Source organism: Melozone crissalis, unplaced genomic scaffold (assembly GCF_028551555.1).
Source record: "Melozone crissalis strain CALT ecotype California unplaced genomic scaffold, PUWL_Pcris_2 ptg000016l_1, whole genome shotgun sequence".
In the NCBI taxonomy this organism is placed as follows: Eukaryota; Metazoa; Chordata; class Aves; order Passeriformes; family Passerellidae; genus Melozone; species Melozone crissalis.
The window spans coordinates 42,383,260-42,402,354 of NW_026535794.1; the positions used below are offsets into that span (position 1 = coordinate 42,383,260).

The 19,095-nt window shown below is 42.0% G+C and overlaps 1 protein-coding gene across 1 annotated transcript in view; it reads left to right on the top strand.

Moving 5' to 3' along the window:
• CNOT10 (CCR4-NOT transcription complex subunit 10) overlaps positions 1-9,960 on the top strand; it is a 32,679-nt gene extending 22,719 nt beyond the window's left edge. The window contains exons 14-19 of the mRNA XM_054274195.1: positions 3,888-4,001; positions 5,341-5,471; positions 6,241-6,276; positions 6,378-6,505; positions 7,791-7,866; positions 9,667-9,960. Coding sequence (XP_054130170.1) covers positions 3,888-4,001; positions 5,341-5,471; positions 6,241-6,276; positions 6,378-6,505; positions 7,791-7,866; positions 9,667-9,821 — 640 coding nt within the window. The 3' untranslated portion in view covers positions 9,822-9,960. The remainder of the gene's footprint in view (positions 1-3,887; positions 4,002-5,340; positions 5,472-6,240; positions 6,277-6,377; positions 6,506-7,790; positions 7,867-9,666) is intronic.
• The last annotated feature ends 9,135 nt before the right edge of the window (positions 9,961-19,095 follow it).

Genomic DNA, 19,095 nt, shown 5'->3' on the forward strand with positions numbered 1-19,095 from the left:
GGAAAAAGAAATCTGTTTTAAGTTTCTATTATGGACAAAGCATACAGTAATTTCCCACTTGAACTCTTAGGTAAACATTCTGTTTCAGCCTAACCCCAGGTAACCTATGTTTTATAATGACCAGCTTAACCTTTCCTTTGCTCCACTACATGTAGCAAATCTTTTTGTACTCCTTTAAAAGTACTTCAGGAGGAATCTGTGAGGCAACATCGATTATTTATTCTGGAGTGGTACAAGACTGTGCTACTTGAAATAGAAAATGCTGGATTAAAAACAGTGATGTGGGTTGCTTGTGAGTTTTGTGGTTTTTTTCTCCTCCTGACTGTTGAAAGTGTGGCTGCCACATGTCAAAATTACATGGTGTCAATTTGTGATTTTTTTTTTTTAATGCGTAGTCTTATTTTTCACAATCAGCTGTTGTTATCTACTGATGAAATCTGACAACATGTCAGGAAAAACTTAGCAGTTCAGCAAGAAGTGAGCTGCTTCTGGTGAAGAACTTCATATAAGGAAAGGAAAAACACTGGGTTTTTTTCTTTCACTGCATACTTTGGTTTAATCTAGAGGACTACACATTCCTAGAAAGAGATTCTGCTGAAATTGTTTCTAAGCTTCTGAAGATGTGAATAGCAAAATACATTACACTCAAATAGTAGTCCTGTGGCCTTGCTCACTAAGGAGCTAAGTGAGAAAATTGAAATTCTTGTTGAGTCCAGGAAAATTAAGAAGAAAGAATTCTGGATGTTGTCAAGGATTATCCTAAGGAATAGGTATCTGTTCAATTTTTTCCTGACAAGTCGCTGAATTGAACAACCTCTATTACTTCTAGAACTGAAAAGGGACTTTGAATGCTTTTTTTTGATGATTTTATAGAGTTGTGCATCCTTGTAAGAGTTAAAAATGCCTGACTTACCTTTGCCCCTGAACAGTTTTTAAAAACTAAAAATATCATCTGGAAAAGGTTTACATACCCTCTATATTGCTTGATACTTCTGCTCAAATTGGTGGACTAGTTGAGTGGACTATTCTCATAATAAGCAGTAATTCAATTGCAAGGTTTTAAAAACAACAAGCAGAAGTCTGAGGACACCAATCATTGCTAAGAATTTATGCATTGGAAGTAGAAACTCCAGTTTTTTCTTCTGAGTTTCTTCTAAACAATCTTCCTCGGTGCTTCTCATCCTTGGACAAGCCATTTCCCCTGCTCTGCTCTCAGGCTGTGGTATGTTGCACACACCACAGCCACCTAACACTGTTTGGATACATCAAGAGAAAAGATGTTCTGCTAGACCATGGTTCACTAAATGCACATTTGGAAAATTGTGTGGATTTTATTGTAAAAGTTGAGATGGACAGCAGCAGACGTTGTTGTAGTCTTTCTCCCTAGATTGAAGGTGTTTGTGTAAGAACCCTAATTTTGCCCCTCAAAGCAGATAGAGTTAAAGGAATCATTTGTTTTCTCCACGCTTACCCAGTTTTGCCTCAGTTACCCATTTAAAGGTTGCAGTGGTCTGTTTGGCCCTGTCACAATGCTAGAAGCTTACAGTGATTATCACCCATAGCTGTTTCGCTCTCTTCTTCCTCACTCTTAGGCAGTTCTTCCCCCATCTCCCCTTTGCTGGTGCTGATTTTCCCCTTGGAGTAAGCACAGTCTGCATTCTGTATTTCTTAACATTTTGTATTGTTTGCCTGTGTTGAAACATAAAAAGTAGGTATTTTGTATCCATTGTTCGGCTTAGCTGTTAGAAATTATTTCACATTTGTGACGTTCTCTTAATGGTTTAGAAGTGTCATTTTTGGTGCCTTCATACTAAGTTTTGAAGGACTGGATTTGCTCTGGCTTGCCAATTCCCTGAGAAATAAAGCAAGGCAGATGTGGAGTTTGGGTTCCGTAAACTTAGAGTCTGTGTGGGCTGACAAATCCTGTTGCCTAGACCTACACAAGAGGCTGTTTGACATAATCTGGCAGTTTAAAAAAACATTTTTCTTTTTCCTAGTGCAAAGGCAGTTTTATTTAGGACATATGGAGGCTCGCTGATGCTGGAAGTCTGCCGTGCTCAAAGGCGACCTGCGGAGTTTTGTCAGAATCCTGAGCGGGGTGAAACACTAGTTTGTCTTTTCCCTTGTGCTGCAATTCTTCTGCTCCGGTTGGCTGTCAGCTCTCCTGAGCTTCGGTTCAGCCAACTCAACAATGGATCCAAGTGCAAGAAACACAACTGCATGGGAGGAAATCTGAATGTTTTCCTCCTTAGGTGGCTGTTGCTGAAGGCTTTTGCCTGCTCTTATGTGGCAGCAAAGAGTGGCTGGTACTTAGAGCAGAGGAGTAGGTTTCATCCTGTTGTGTGATTGGAGCATGTGTTGTGTTTGAATTTACACTTGCAGAAATAAAAACAGGCTTTAAAAAAGCTGTGGGAAATGTAACACACATTGATGGGAAGGGCAGTAATAACCTACTCTGCAGGCCCTGACTTGTGTGCCCTGACTTGTGTCTAAGGGTATTTTGCTGGTGACACGCAGCATCTCTGCTGATTTAAAAGCTGTACTTCTTTGAGGTAGAGACAAAAAGAGGTTAGTTAGAAGCAGGCTGTTATTGCAGAGATTTTTTTTCCCCATTCCATCCCCCTTCCCAGTCACAACCTTTCAGAAATATTTTAGGTTTGGGACTTGAGCTGGGGAAGCTTTCCTCTCCCTCTCTCAAGCTTTTGTATGTGCTCAGATTTGATGTGACATCTGGACACGGTGGAGAGGAAGTGGGGGGTAGGGGAAAACACTGGAGAAGTTTCTTATCCTACTTGTGCATAATTAAGGAGCATGCCTCCTGGGAAAGGGGAATAAAGGCACCCCAGGCCCTGCCATGAATGACATGACTTACTGCTGGACCGAAAGCGGGCTTGACAGTTGCCAGAAGGTTGGGCAGTAACAGCCCGCCGACCAGCGGGAGAGCCCGCGCCTCTCCTCCCTCTGCTCCCAACCTGAGACCCCACTCAGAGCATCCACTCATCCTCCCTGGAGAGGAACAGAGCCCTGCTCACAGCAGGGTGTCCTGGGCAGAGGCTTGTGCCCTGAGGACAAGGCAGCCTGCGCTGAAAGATGTTTTACCAAGTGGAAAATATCGCCAAGAACAGTGTTTGGAGAGGGGGGCAGTTAGTACAAAGTGTGAAGCTTGGCCTAATGATGGCGTCCTGATGTGGGGTTATTGTTTGAAGATGGAAAATGTGAGTAGTTCAGATTTCATTAAATGAACTGCCAGAGATTTTCTGGTTTTGGAAAGATAAGCAAGTCCGTGATGGCAACAAAATGCCATGGATCACTCAGAGTCTTGGCACTGGGTTACAGCCCTCAACTAAACACAAAACTGGAAGCGCCAGATTCTCCAGTGTTTGTCTCCCTGTGGGCAGATGTTGTTCAATAGAAGAGTGAAATATGTTACAGCCTAATTGATAGCTACTGTGTGTCTGTAGAGTGTCTTATAGCAATCTAGAAACCTGCTACTGTTCTCTACAACAGAAGGTGAGGGCAGAGGAGTACAAATGGGTCCAAGGCAAGACCAGTAACAAGAGTGTGAGAAAGGGAAACTGTCCATGAGAAAAATGATACATGGTGAAGTCCATCTTTTTTTAGTCTGTTATTTATGATGAAAACTGCAAAATCTTACTGAGCACACCATGGTGATCCTTGGTTTATATTTGTAGGACAATCAAGCCCATAAATAATGAAAACTCTTTAACTTCATGGTTAGATAGGAAGTCATTATTGAAAGTTTGATATATTTCTTTAGCACTAAACAAGAAAGAGGATTTAATAGGTGTATTTGGAATCACAGAATTTTCCATTTAACATGTTGACTCTCCCCCTCTCCCCTTTGTTTTTTTGTCTGTTTCTTCCAGGTGCTCGATCCTTGCGTGTAGTGCTTACGTAGCTCTGGCTTTGGGGGATAACCTTATGGCATTGAATCATGCAGATAAACTTCTGCAGCAACCAAAGCTCTCAGGGTCTCTTAAGTAAGTCTGATGGGGTCATTTCTTCTTTCTCAGCCCTGTTTTTTGCTGGACAGTTCTGAGTTGAAGCATCCAATGTCTGTATTTGCTTGCCAAATTTGTGTCTGATGCAAAGAATTGCTTGACCTGCTCCTGTTCTTGTTGAAGCCCTGACTAAATGCCCATTGATACACAGGAACATGAATTCCCTCCTTTGTATATGAATTCCACATAATTTGGAATCAATTGCTGCTTTTGTTACTGTTTCTCCAGCTCTGGGTCCCATGCAGCAGCAGGACCATCAGGTCTCTGTGATTCACTGCAGAGTTGCACATGCTTGGCACAGCACAAGGGGCAGGGATGTGCAGCTGTGGGTAGCCAACATCAGCCCAAACCCACACAGCTGAAAGGTTACTTCTGAAACTACAGCCTCAGAGGGGAAGGTTTGCTCAGGGTAACAGATCTTGTGTGTGCAGGACTGTCACTTCACCTGCTACTGCTGCTTATGTAGGTTCCATTCTGCAGTTTCCCTCGGTCACCTCTCATTTGGCACTGTATTTTTTGGAAGGATATTCAAAGTGCATTCTTTTTCTACCCACCAGTTCTCATAGAGTTCTACAAATTCAAAAAGGGCAACTTCAGTCCTATCCTTCTGACACTGCACTTAATGCACAAGATAAAGTATAGCAGAAGTTTTTACAGTAGTAATATTTTTCAAAACTGGTAATATATGGTGGAAGGCAAGGTAACTCATGCTTGTTTTTATATGCTGGCACCATGCTTTAAACTGGTCCATGCCAGTTAAATTCTTTGGCTTTTTTCTTCACACTACTGCAGCTCATCCTTTTGCACAGCCATTGTATTAGCAAGGTCTTTGAGGAGTTTGCAAGGTAACACATAATTTTGTGTTACTGTTATGTAATGAAAGAAATGCTAAACAACATTCTTTTGCAAAGACAAAGAGGTGTGTATCTTGGTCCCAGGAAAATAGGTGCTTTATTTTTATTGAATGTAAATTAATGTAACACTTTAAATTGTAGATGTATCCATATTCTGGGGTGGCTTTTCTTAATTCTCTGAGTAAAGCCCCACCAAGATACTTTCTCTGTGGAATGGAAACTCCTGTGCATGGATGAATTGTCATTATTCGGGTGTGGAATTTTTTTATAACTTTGGTGCCTAAAAGCAGTAAATGGTAGAACTGGGTATTATGACAATGCCTTATGAGCAAGTTAACTTCCATGCTATTGTTCCCAGTAACACTTCCCATGTGCTCACATCAAAAACTGCATTGTTTGTCTCTCACAACAAACTGTGGGGATTGCTGTGCTGACATTTGTACCCTGACCCTTTGCTGTTGTAGGTTTCTTGGGCATTTGTATGCAGCAGAAGCTCTCATCTCTCTAGACAGAATATCTGATGCCATCACTCACTTGAACCCCGAGAATGTCACTGATGTTTCCCTTGGGATCTCTTCAAATGAGCAGGATCAAGGTTAATGCATCCTTCCTATACTTCATTATAACTGGTTATGCTTTCAGCTACCTTCCTGCTGTAGCTTTGTAGACACAGATATAATGATGATTAAGACATTTTCTTTTAAGACCTGTAGGTTATTGCAGGGTACAGGAGGGTGTTGTGTTTCTGTTGTTGTGTTTTTATTTTCCTGGCTTCAGTTCCCACTTTGTGTTTGGTGTGTCTTTTCCTTGTTTGTCATTCCTATGAGGTGGTTAATTCTGTAGCACTAATAGGACTGTATATTGGAGTATTCTGACTTGTTTGAAGGAAATTTTTGAAAGCTGTTTTTGTTAAATATGCTATTATGGTTAAGTTTGGGTTTTATGTCATTTATTATCTCTTCCAGCTTTTTGGTCTTTAAACCAGGCTTTGTCATACCACTGCAGAATACTTTACTGAGATATAGGGAGTGGGGAGGCTTTAATCTTAGTCCTCTTGTTGGGAGTGTGTCTTCTATTAGAGAAAAGTACTTCAGAACCATCTGTATAGTGGAGTCTACAGCAGCTCTGATTCCAGTGACATGCCTGCAGTTTGAACTCACTGTACTCATCTGTAAATCTAAAAGCACAACACTGAAGATAGGAAGTCTTGAATGATGTAAACTCTTGAGCAAACTGATCTGTTTTCCCTCTTTAATGTCAGACTGTGAAGAAAGCAGAAAATTTGTATCTTTGTATTATTTTTGTAATAACCTTTAAAAAAGGTCACAGAACATGACGTGTTTGTGTTTGTTTTTTCTTTGCAGGGTCTGACAAAGGAGAGAATGAGGCAATGGAATCTTGTAAGTACCAGCCACTGTATTCAGCAGAGTACAAGAACTTACTTGGCCAGTTGGAATAAAAGTGTAAGGAAAAGAAGAATTTTATTTTCTTTTAATTGCAGCTGGCAAGCAGACCCCACAGTGTTACCCCAGTTCGGTCACGTCTGCTCGAACAATGATGTTGTTTAACCTCGGAAGTGCTTACTGCTTGAGGAGTGAATATGACAAAGCTCGAAAGTGTCTTCATCAGGTATGAAAAACAAACCTCAAGGCAGCTTTAGGGACAAATGTACTTCCTTCAAAGTGCCATTCAGATCACAGTGAGTTCTGGTGATTTCACAGCCCAGCTTACTTGCAGACCCTGCTGAGATGGTGGCTTTTCTCTGCCTTTACGAACCAGTCTCTATTAAAAACAAAATCCTTTCCAAATTTCTTACTTGTGTAAAAAGTTCGATACCACTACAGGCAGCATTTTATTTTCCTTTCATATCAGAGCAGTGGAAGATGGCTGAGAAGCCTTTTCATGTTTTTTAAGTTAACTTGTTTGAGGTTTTTGTTTGTTTGTTTTGGTTTTGGTTTTTTTTTTTGTTTGTTTTTTTTGTGGTCTTTTTAATGGTCTAGTAGTAATTGTTATAATTCAGAGAAGGTTTTCTCCCTAGTCATTTATTAACTCACCATCAGAACTAGTATCTTTAGGGCTGTGAGAACAAACTACAATTCTGCTGGAAGCATGCTCCGTGTCTGCCTCTTGTCCCAGGAATTCTCAAGTGCTGCTTTTGAAATGCTGTCTCCACCTGGCCTGTGTCACGTCATTTGGTCTTTTTCCATGGCTGGGACCCATCTCTTTCAGCATGATGTTTCTCTTTTTGCAGCCACTCCTGTCTGTCGGGAACACTGCTTGGATGCATTGTTGAGCTACAAACTCAAACAGCAGCTTCCAAATTACTTCACAGTGGTTGTGTATGTGAACAGATTCAAATTCTTTGAGGCTCCCAGCTACTTAAGGCAGCTGTCTGGCTCTTTTCCTGCTGAGGCTTCTTATGATGGGGCAGGTGTCTCTGCCTGGGCTCTGTAAACACCTGTGTAAAGCCCAAAGGAGTGCAAGGCCATCCATGGGTGTAAAATACAGTGGGGCTCTGCACCTACAATAAATTCATTGACTTCATAGCTGAAAAATGGTTGTATATGGAAAGTTAATGAACAGTGTTTGTTAACTTTGTATTCTGAACTTTGGAGCAGTGGAGGTTTCCTTCTTCACCTGTCACCTCAGCAGGAAACCACGCTAGGCTGGCCCAAGAAATACAGATCCATATGAACATAAGCACACAGCAGATGGTCCTGCTAATTAGTGTGAAACAATCTTGCTATGTAGATAATCTTGCAGTCTCTCCTTGCATGTTTAAAACTGATGGAATGTATGAGTTTGAAAAAAATCTGGTCTTAGTTGATGAATTGATCTTGTCAAGGGGCGCTTTCTTTGTTCTGGATCTTTCTCTTAAGCACTTTTTCTCTCCACCCTCTTGTTTTTCAATAAGGCTGCTTCGCTGATCCACCCCAAAGAGATCCCTCCAGAGGCCATCCTGCTGGCTGTGTATCTTGAATTGCAGAATGGTAAGCTGGGAGGTGTTCAGGCAACCTAAGTCTGGGATACAAAGGGAGGAGGGCAGCACTCATCATTCCTACTCTATAGGGAGTTGTGCCACTATTTTGAACAATACACTTTAGCCCTGCCTCCTTCTTAACCTGCTGTAGATCCATGTATGTGCACCTTCACTTCCATAGTTTGCCATCCTGTTCTTACACACACCTCCTAAATATTCATTTCCTGAGCTAAAGTTTTCTATCTTTAGTGCAGAAGTCAGCAGTCTTGGATAGGCTCTGTGGAAGTTTGCAGGCAACCCCAACATGAGAAGAGATGAATTGACTCCATGTTTCAGCAGGCTGATGTATTATTTTATGATATATATATTATATTAAAACTATACTAAAAGAAGAAAGGATTTCATCAGAAGGCTTGCAAGGAAAAAAAGGAATGATAACAAAAGCTTGTGACTCTCAGAGAGTCTGAGCCAGCTGGGCTGTGATTGGCCATTAATTAACATGAGACCAATCACAGATCCACCTGTTGCATTCCAAAGCAGCAGATTGGTTTTCTTTTCCTCTGAGGCTTCTCAGCTTCACAGGAGAAAAAATCCTAACAAAAGCATTTTTCATAAAATATCATGGCTACATTCTCAATAAAACTCTTGATGAAGTTTCTGCTATAAGGAGGGTTTGAAAAGCTTTCTCCATTAAAAGCCAACCACAATCCAAGTTTCCCAAAGAAGCTGTGTCAAGGCTTGTGTAGCAAGTATGGCAGCAAAGCTTATAATACTGATAATTTTCTCTTCCACAATGCTTTCCTTTGAAGGTTCACTTGGTTGGCAGGAGGGGAAAGCTCTACATAGTGGGAAACTGGAAAGGTTGCACTTGAATTCTGCAGTGAGAGCAGACTGGTGCAGCTGCTGCTTGAAGCTGTCATGGTTGCAGACTTGTGCTCCTTGGGGGGCACCTTCATATCCAAGTGTTGTGAAATGTTCTGTGTGCCTGTTCCCCTTCAGTGGTGTTGCACTGCAGGCAGGCAGAGGATTTGAGCATTTGTATTTGGAATTGAGACTTCTACAATGCTTTTCTTACAAAGATGTTTCTAAATTGGAGTTTTGGAAACCTTTATTTCTGCAATAAAGATGTACAGAGCAGAAAAGAGTAGAAAGTGGGATTTCCATCCCTCACCTTCTTCTAAGTACATGACTAAAAGAGGCTAAAGACATTTTTGTTCTAGAAATGACAACAAAATGGTGCATCTCTTCTGAAACAAAAACTTCAGGGAAAGAAAACTATGAGGGAAAAATACTCTCCTCACAACTCAGTGCCTTTTCTCCTGTAATTTTACAAGTTTAATTTTTAACAGAGTAAGTTTTCCATGTATAGTGGTAGTTGTTTGATGGACTGTACATACAGTTAAAAATCAGATTACTTCTGTTGAAAACATCTTTCATCCCCTTGGCATTTGCATTACTGTCTGCAGTGTCACAGTGTGAGGGCATTTTGTGTGAGGTCTAGAGACTCACTGTGCAGCTGGGAGAGAGAAGAGGTGACCTTTGGGAAATTAGAAGGTGCTTTGGCATCTCTCAGCTCTGAGGTAAAAACTTGATGTCTTCAGCTAAGAATAGGTGGACTCAATCAAAACTAATTTTTTTCAAATTTCCTGTTGTCTAATGCTTTTCCTATCTGTGCCAGCATTTCACTGGAGGAAGGACTGCTGGTGTACCTGGCCTGGGCCCAGGGCTGGCTCATCAGCTCTGTCCCTGAACAGTAATTCATATGCCATTAAATGGTATTTTGGGGTTTTAATTGAAACTTGTCTTGTAGGTAACACGCAGCTGGCACTGCAGATCATCAAGAGGAACCAGCTGCTCCCTTCTGTGAAAACACTCTCTGACATGAGGAAAAAGCCTGTTTTCCAGCCAGTCCACTCCATCCAGCCCATTCAGATGCCAGCTTTCACCACTGTTCAAAGGAAGTGAGGTTGTGCTTGAACCTGCTGCTGCCCTGCTCAGGGGGGCTTGGGATTTTGTATATTTTTTTAACCTAGGACACCTGAATACCCCAATTGCTGGAGTGTGTTTGTTTATGTAAATTTTTAATAAAATATGTAAACCAAAAGACTTGTTTGAAAAGATTATTAATGAATGATGGGAGGTTAGTACCTGCTAACCCAACGTGAATGGGAGTGGTAGTTTATTTACAAAAAAAAAATCCAAGTATGTAATTCAGCTCTTTTTGAAGAGAATAGAGGGGAGAGCAGTGAGTGGAGAAAACCATTTACCTGCAGTAAAGTCCAGAAGGAGCAGTTGAGCTGTTGTGTTGGCTGCTGTTCTGACATATATATGCCATGCTCTTCCTCAACAAAGAGGGAGCCTGTTTCTGTTGTTGGGTTTTTTTTTCCTTTGTGATTTTTTTTTTTCCCTCTCTGGTTTTCCTTTGCCCAACAGAATGGTGTAAGGGTGCAGCTATGGAGGAAGCATGGATCTGGCTATAAGAAAAAGGTTGGGTTTGGGGTGGTTGTTTTGTGGGGAGCAGGGGTTGGGTGGGTGGGGGAGTTTTGGGGTTTTTTGGTTTTTTTTGGAAAGGAAATTATGGCAGTTTTTAAATCTAGTTTCCAATGTAGAGGAATACCTCGTCTTAACAAAAAAACATATTTGCCTTTTACTGAAAGGAAGATGGAGCATAATCAAGGACCTTGTGGTTACTGACTGTGAGCAAAGGAGAGGTGCAAGATAATTGGAGCCCAGCACTCCTCTCACAGTCCCTCCAGGGCTGTTTTGTGCCATTTCAGCTATCCTGATAATCTCCAGGGCAGAGCTGAGCTACCACCTTATCTCCTGTGCTGCTGCCATTGTACTTTAGGTGCTGGCTGGAGGCAAAGGTCACTTCTCCCAGCAGCACCTTGGATTCAGGGCCTGCCCTTTCTGCTCTCAGTTCCGTGAGCGTGAGGGAATGCACGTGTGTCCAGGAGAGGAAGGAAGGCAGCAGGATTTGTATCCATCATCTTGGAGAAACCAGCTGACAGAAACAGCACAGCAAGCCTATTCAACAATGTGCAAGTTGTGGAGTGAGCACAGGTGTGTCTCCAGAGGGAAGCAGCATCTTGGGACCTGCTACTCTGTCTCGTGTCAGATCAATCCTTTCAGAATCCAACCCAGTAGCTGCATTTTTCAGTGACTTTTCTATCACTGCAACGCACCCTTGTCCTCAGGAAGGGACAAACAGCTTAGAAACACTAGGAATAAAAAAGTATCAGGAGTAGGTTGGTAGCGATCACCTTTCTGAAAGAGAGAAGAAAGGGAGCTGATAGATCTTTTACCTCAGAGAAGATTGACTGATTAAATACAAAAAGGTTCAAGATGCTCCCTGTGTGGTCCCGGGCCCTGAATGGAGACGATTCTTCCCCGCCCCCCAAGGAATGCGGGGTATTCACATGCAAAAGATGCTGCGGCCGTGCCCGGGCTCGGTGAAGGATGCGGCTGTTTCCCAGATAAGGCTCCTCTTATCGCAGCACGTGAGCCGCGGCCCCGGTACCCCGAGGAGCCTCAGCCCCGACCGCAGCTACGGGATGGAGGGGCAGGGATGGCCGCTCTCAGCGTCCAGCGTTTGCTATTAACAGAAAGGAAAAATAAAGATCATAACACCACAAGGGAGGCAGCAGCCAAGGACCTGGATTATCCCTTCAATCCTTTTGATCTCCGGTAGGAAAGAAGTGAAGGTCAAGTAAAACGGTGAGCTGTCCTTCGGTAGAAAACGGGGAGCATGAGCAGCCCAGGCTCAGCAGAGGGCTGTTAGTAAACCCAGTAATGCTCAGCAGTTTGGTTTGGGCCCCTTCCTGAAGGAAAGGGTGCCCATCCCTCTCTCTCCCCCCACTCTCCCCTTACCTCCAGGATGTCCCCTGCAGCAGCACAGAGGCTCATATTCCCAGAGCAGGAGAAAGGGGTGCATTCCCCTTTCCCCCAGCACACACCACAAGCATTGCTGCTGCCTCAGGACTGTTCCTGCTCCGTGCCTGTGGCCACTGCTGTCACCTTTAGCTGTGCCCATGGCCCCGGTGCAAGGAGTGGCCAGCACTCATCCAGCAGTGTCCTGAACCATCTCCTGGTGTTCAGGGAGCTTTTGGGTACCAGCTGCCTTCAGGAGGGCACAGAGGAGCTAAGGGAATATAGAGTAACAGAGAAGCTGGACAAACTCACCTGGGCAGCCTTTGTCCCCACCTCCACAGGGCCTTCTCCCTCCTTCCCTCCCACTTGAAAGGATCTCTGTACTCCTGTCATGTTGTCAGCTGCTCCAGCAGGAAGAAGGCAATGGCCTGGTGATGGATTTTGATGGAGGTGCTGAGAGCCCTACAGCTGTACAGTTGATGCCCAGAAGGCATCTTGGCTCTGAAAAGCTAAAGCAGACAGCACTTCCAGAGCCTGGAATCTCACCTCCACTGCTACCCATGCTGGGAATTCAGGCAGTGGCTTTAATTCTCAACCTCACCTGAAGAGCATCTTCCTATGCTCACTATTTCTTTTCAAACCTTTCCCAAGGTACTGAGGAAAAATGGCAGCTTTCCACTAACCCAACTTTTGTTGACAGCCTGCCCTGTAAGATGCCAGAGAGACTTATTAAATGTTCTGGTGGCTTTGCTTTACACTGCCATGCAGAAGAAGCATTCTTTCAGTGGCCAAGGTGAAGGAAAGGAAACCTAGAAATGGACCTAAAAAAGTTAAACCAGAAACTTCCCGGCAAAATATTGGGAAAAAAAGGATGGAGTTTGAAGCAGTGAGTTCAATATCATAACTCTTTCCCCCAGTCATGACAATGAAGACTTTTCTAGTAACACAGACAACTAGGAGGGGCTTTTTCTTTTTTGCATCCTGATAGAAGAGAAGGCTTTTTCTGGGTGGTACAGAAACACACACACACAGAGTTGCCGTGAAAAAAACCTCACATTTATTTGATTAAACAAAAATAAAATAAACTGCATAGGAACATTTTAAAGTCCAGAGAGACACTGACTTTGTTTTAAGGCTGCCAGTAGCTGATACATCGTCTCCTTGCTACATCCTTCAGCCTTCCCTATGGACCACAAAGATACATTCAGAAGCCTCCATTAACACAACGGTTCTAACATTTTGTTCACTTATTCTACATTAAAGTTTGCACATAACCTGTCATGCTTTCTTCTCTGCAGTACTCAACATCTGACAAGTAAAAACTGTATCACTTTTTGTCCAAGTAGAAATGTGATGCCCTTTTTGGAGCACGGCAATTTTTGTCACAGCCTGACTCATTTTCAATTAGATAGAAAAGCTCTGAGCAGCTCATTAAAAACAGAGCACTGTCTGACCTCCTGAGCTATTTCATTATTATCAGGAGAGCAGCATCATTAGTTACTAAAGTAGAAAAGAAGTAACAGAAGAGGAAACTAAGAAACCAAATCAACTCAACAGCCAAAGAATTACAAGATCTGTCTGGATCCCAATGCAAACCTGCACTGAGGCAATGCTACTTACAAATCAGTAGTGAAAATTTCTAAGATGGGTCATACATCTACAGCCAATTAAGGGGGAGGGGAGGGAGGAAAAAAAAAGCATGTTTGACATTGGTTTTATGAGGCTGAGCTTCATTTTGTTCAAGGCTTGCAGTTTCTATTTGAGTTAAATTGCAGGCATGTGTTTCACACCCTCAACTCCTCCAAGGACCTGTGCACGAAGCGAGCAGGGCATGACAGGTAATGCACAGTACAAACAAGAGTCACAGAAACCCCCACCAACTCAGGTGACTAAGCAAACCTTACAAACTAGTTAAAAACCTCTTAGTCATTTTAGAGAAAAAAACCAAACCAAAAAAAAAAAAAAAAAGAACCACAACCACTAAAAAAACCCCTCAGAAACAGGCATCTCTCTCTCTGAAGGAAAAACTACTACATTGTCTGAAAAATACTCTACAAACCTATAAAAGGACTTTTTTTTTAAACTAGTCTGGTAGTTCAAAAGGAAGTTACTTAACTACATCAGTACACAGACACTTAACATTCAGTCAGTAAGGCTCTATGAAAAGAGCTTAAAAAATTAGCTACCTGAGTTTGTAAGTTGATACAATCATTAATAGAAGGTCTAAGACCATGCAGGTACACAAAGCATTTTTAGAACCATTATTGGTTGAACAATGATGGAAAAAGATGCCAGTCTGGCTTGTTAACCCGTAAGATCACTTAGAGACATCAATGTACATTTCCCACCATAACATTTACCAAACCCAACACAGCCTATTGTCATTAGGGGTCTCCTGTACCCACTTCTGCCACCCCTTAATATGAGCTGGGGAGGAAAAAGGACTTCTTTTTCCTCCAACAGAGTAGTCTGAAAATATGCTTCTGCAACTTAACTCCACAGGTAAAACGGGGTATGTTGCACATCACTACTTAACTTGCCTAAAACCCCAAGACACTGGTTTTAAACTGCCTCTCCTGAGTATGTCTGAACCTAAGCTGCCCTCCAGGACTAGGAACTTGATTGCTTTGTCATGGTGGAAAAAATCCCATTGAGTCAAGCAAGCTACAAATACAATCACCAAGTCAATAAAATAAAAAACCAGGACCTTATTCCCTTCAAGCATTTGGTATAGCATTGTGTTTACAGCAATCAGAACACCAGTCCTCCCAAACAGGACACATTGGTAGGCATGCGTAAAAGTTTTTCTCTTGTAGAGACAAGACCTAAAGGTCTTAAGGACGTAAGAACACTGCAAATGAACATGAAGGATGTCACGTCAGCCAGTAGTGTCATAATACTGAACAAAAGTTTACACTTCCATACCTCGTAGTGAAACCAGAACAAACTCGGAAGCATTTCAGGTCTCAGTCCAGTTTGCCTGAACATTTGGTTTTATTTACAGATTCTCTAGCAAGGGCAGCTTAATATCTCCACAGGCAGGCAGCAAAAACAAAAGCAAACAAAAGCAAGCAGTCACCACATAGTACACACTTAGTATCTCTGTTTCAATTAAAATGCTTTTCCAACAGGCAGGATGAATCCTTCCCCCAGGCAGATTCTCAAGTATTTCCCAAGCCTGTCTGATGCTAAATTGAGGTAGACGATTTACTTCTGCAAAGTGAGGTAGAACTTCAAGCAAAAGATAGTGGCATCTCTAGTTGTGCATTTTGTACCACAGCAAACTGGGTTTCAAACTCCCAAGGACTCAAAGACCAAAGGTACAATATTTGTCTAACTCAAGTACCAGTGTTCCTTTTTTATACAGTTCCAAACTGTTTGTCTAAATATCTCTACTTTTAAATACCCTATTACCTTTTGGCACCATTTGGCTTACACTCCTTTAAAAAATAAACAAAACTTTGGCACAATATTTTTTTAAACTAGAACTGAACAAAGAAATCTTATGATCAAAGTTATGGCAAGGTGAGTCTATAAACCTGCTCTCTCCAGAAATCAATTTTGGTTTAACTAACATAACCCACTGGGCCCACTTTCCTTCAATTCCAAGGGAATGCCACATCTAAGTGACTTGTTCTTTCTCTCAGGTTGGTTATGTCTGGCCCTAATACGCATTAGTTTTCAGGTGTTATCTTCCTTTCCTTCCTTTGTTTGAAAGTTTCAGGTTTAAGGGCCCTCCTTAAATAAGTTATATTTTAAATGCATTAAATCAAAAGGAGCAAGTTATGTGAAGGACCTGCATTATCAAGTACTGAATCTGCTTCAGTTTGCTACTAAAGCTCCTGCTTAAATAATTCTGAGAAGGATAAGATTGCTTTACATGCTGAGCACCCAAACCAGCCACACTGATTGCTGATAACATTTTGTCAAGCAAAAGGTTTTTACAGAGAGCCACTGGTTTAACCTGGCATAGAGAAAATCCTTTGGGAGTTCGAGTAGACAGCTCTGTCCCCCACATTTGCTGTTCCCCAACCAAGAGGCACACACTCACTTTACCCTTCTCCAGGCCATTTCCCCTAGTTAAGAAGGTTACTCCGAATGCTTGTTTGGTTTGCAACCCAGCTTCCAAGCCTTGTTTTCCTCTCTGCATGCATGTACATTATGATATTGGGGCATTAACCTGAGAACATGCATGGAAAAGCAGAGCAAGATTGGAATCTCATTTAGTACTTTTTAATAAGCCTCTATGGGGCATCTGATGTTGGCATTGTATATTAGCACTACTTTTTTTCATTGCATATAAAACACTCCATTTTATAAGCTACACTACCACTTTTCAATGAGACCAAGTGTGCTTAGCACTATCTATCACAAAGATAAGGAATTCTTTTGGGTAGCTAAACAGTAGTGTTTTTAAAACGAAAAAGCTCCCCAACAACATGAGGTCAAACACTCAAGGTTCGGTTTGCAAGCAAATCCCACTGAGTTAAATTGACAGAAACTTAGAAAGAGTTTAAGTCATTCCTCTTCCTGACTGAGCTGGGCTGGGGGGTTGTGCAATGGCTCCATTCAAAAAGCAAAGGGCAACTTCAGTGTCTGTCACCTTCCACACGGTGCAGGCTGGGAGGGCAAAACGCCCCTCCAGTTCAACACAATCCTGACTGCACACTTTACCTTTTTTTTTTTAATGCCTGGAAAAACAACTCCCTTCTAGCCACAGAGAAGGGCAAACCCCACAAGCATTTAAGCACAAGAGCGTTTCTAGGACACTTCAACGCTGTCAGCCACTCTGGTCAAAGCATTCAGAGACCTGGCGTTTTCATTAAGACATGACAGGATAAATGCAAGGACACTGCAGACTAAACATTAAAGCTTTTTAAACCACTATTCTTTGGTATCTAGATCTTGCAGGCTGTTAGTTTTCACAGCCCAAGTTGCAAATAATTCTTGGGCTGAATAATACAAGACAACCACGGACATCTGTCACAGCTGTAGGCCACCCCCAAGAAGGGAGGCGTGCACACAGGCGGAACTTGCAAAACTTGAAGGTAAACTAGCTCTCTCTGATACATGTTTTGTGTGGCCACAGAAATTTATTGACAGACATCTGTATAAAAGATTATCCTTTCATACTGTTTTTAAACCATGCCATCCTAAGATTAAGCCTAACTGAAACACACTGCTTTGAAGAGTTTGCTTCCTTGAGGCTTTGGCTGAAAGGCAGCACAGTTGTTTTATCCCATTTAATTTAGTTGGTTTTCCTCACCCTTCTTTTGAAAGAGGTTTTGCCATCTCATGAATCTTTCTTGTCTCTTTCTGGTCCTTTAGTTTAAGCCTCCTCTAAAGTGGCAGCTCTCTCTGTCTGCACACATCATTGGTATTTCTACAAAACTCAAAAAGTTAACACTCCTTGGAGGGGAAAAGCAGCAAGAAGGAAAGTGCACCTTGTGATTTCTCACAAACTTGTAAAGAGCCTGTCAACCTCAGGTCACTTTTGTGCATGGTGGCTGGCAGAGAGAGGAACCCTTTCCTTGCAGGATGGTTAAGGCTCGTCAGACTTTTTGACAATGACCAAATTTACATTTCAAAGATCTTCTCTTGCAAGCAGTAAGGTAAATCCCATGGCGTTTCCAAACTCAAGAGTACTGACACGTGAGTTTTTCCATTGCAGAGCAAGAAGAGCCCTCTCTTGCCCACTTTAAACAATTCTTGTTTGCCAACACCAGAGGGTGAAGCTACAGGTCTGTAGAGACCATATCTGCTTGAACAGCTAAACTGGAATACAGGAAATTGAAGAATAAAACCAAATCCTTCCAGGGACTCAAAGTCACATTTTGCTAAAGAGATCTCTATTCTCCCCAGAAGTTTCTGCTTCTCAGAACACCAGTTTCTATATCCCCGAAAGGGCAAACGTCCCCCTGCCTCCAAGCTTTTAAGGATCATATACATTAATTTTACACAGAAGTCTTTGGTACTGCCCTGGGAAAAAAAGCAGCAAAGTTTCACCTTGATGCAGTTTGCCTTTAGCTGGTACTGGTAACTCTTCACTTGGATCTGTACCCAGAGATCCTGCAGCAGGGAGCTCCAGGCCCACCCCACCCACCCTAAAAGCTACAGTAGCTATTCCCAAAATTTTCAGTCCAGCTCTCTGGGGAAGCCAGAAGAGGAAAAAAAAAAAAAAAAAATCAATCAGTGAGAGAGTTATTGCAATTCTCTCTGAACAAAAAAACCCAAAACAAAACAAAACAACTGTTGACTTCTCCAAATCACACCCTGAATCTCCAAAGCTGTGCTTATTTCTTTTGGAAAAAGGTACCACTTCTAACAAATTCAAACTTTATTCCCTTAAGGTTTCTCTATGGGAAGGGGCAAAAACACTAAGTCATTTCACAAGAAAGTAAATCGAAAGGGTTTGATTTTCCCTGTTTCAATGCTCCTCCTAACCTCTTCTGTTACCTAGATTAGGGGCACTGATAAAAAGAAACAGCAACTTTTTTCAAACTAATTTAGCTTTCAGGTGAAAAGAGGTAAAAATGAAATTCTCAATAACAGGATACACTAAAGGAAGCCTTGCTTTTTATCTAAACTTTACAATGACCGCACTAAGCCACTACAATGAAAAATTTGGTTTAAACTTAAAAGAATTTTTGTGCATTTTCATCAGCTTCACTTTGTGCTGTAAAATTACTGTGTTTCAGTAAAAAAAATACACAGAAATGCCAAAAAAGATGCAAACTTGCTCTTCCTGGCGAGTGAATCTCACTCACTTTCATAAAACGTTCAAAGTTGTCTGGGAACAAGATGCTGTGCTCGCCAGTAAATCAAACACACTGAGGTATAAAAAGGAGAACAGGAAAAAGTTCTCTGCTGCAGCAGCAATGAAAAAAAAAAACCAAAACAAAACCAAAACCAACAACAACAACAAATGTCCCTCCCTCCCATGTCCCCACCCACAGAACTGCAGAATGGTCAAGAACACAAATTTCTCTACAAACACCTACTACCATTTTCTCCATTTAAAAAGTTACATAGCGCCTTTCTTGGCTTAGTCTAACAGAACTCACCACACAAACCACCTAATGTGCACAGCAATTCTCGTTTGTGCATGAAACCCCATCGGGGGGAAAGAGGTAAAACGTTCTGAACTATGAGTATGTGGGGATGGGGAAGGGGGCGAGAAATCGGGGAGGGAAGGGAGGACAATGAGGTAGATAGAATTCAATTTTACAGGCTCACTCCCTGCAGAAAAGGTAAGTACATTCATCTGTAAAAAAATTAAAGATGAGGTAGGTTTGAACTAACGTTGTATTTTTTCATTTTCTCTTAGAAGAATTTCCCTGAGACAGTTTCTTCCTAATTCAAGCACAGA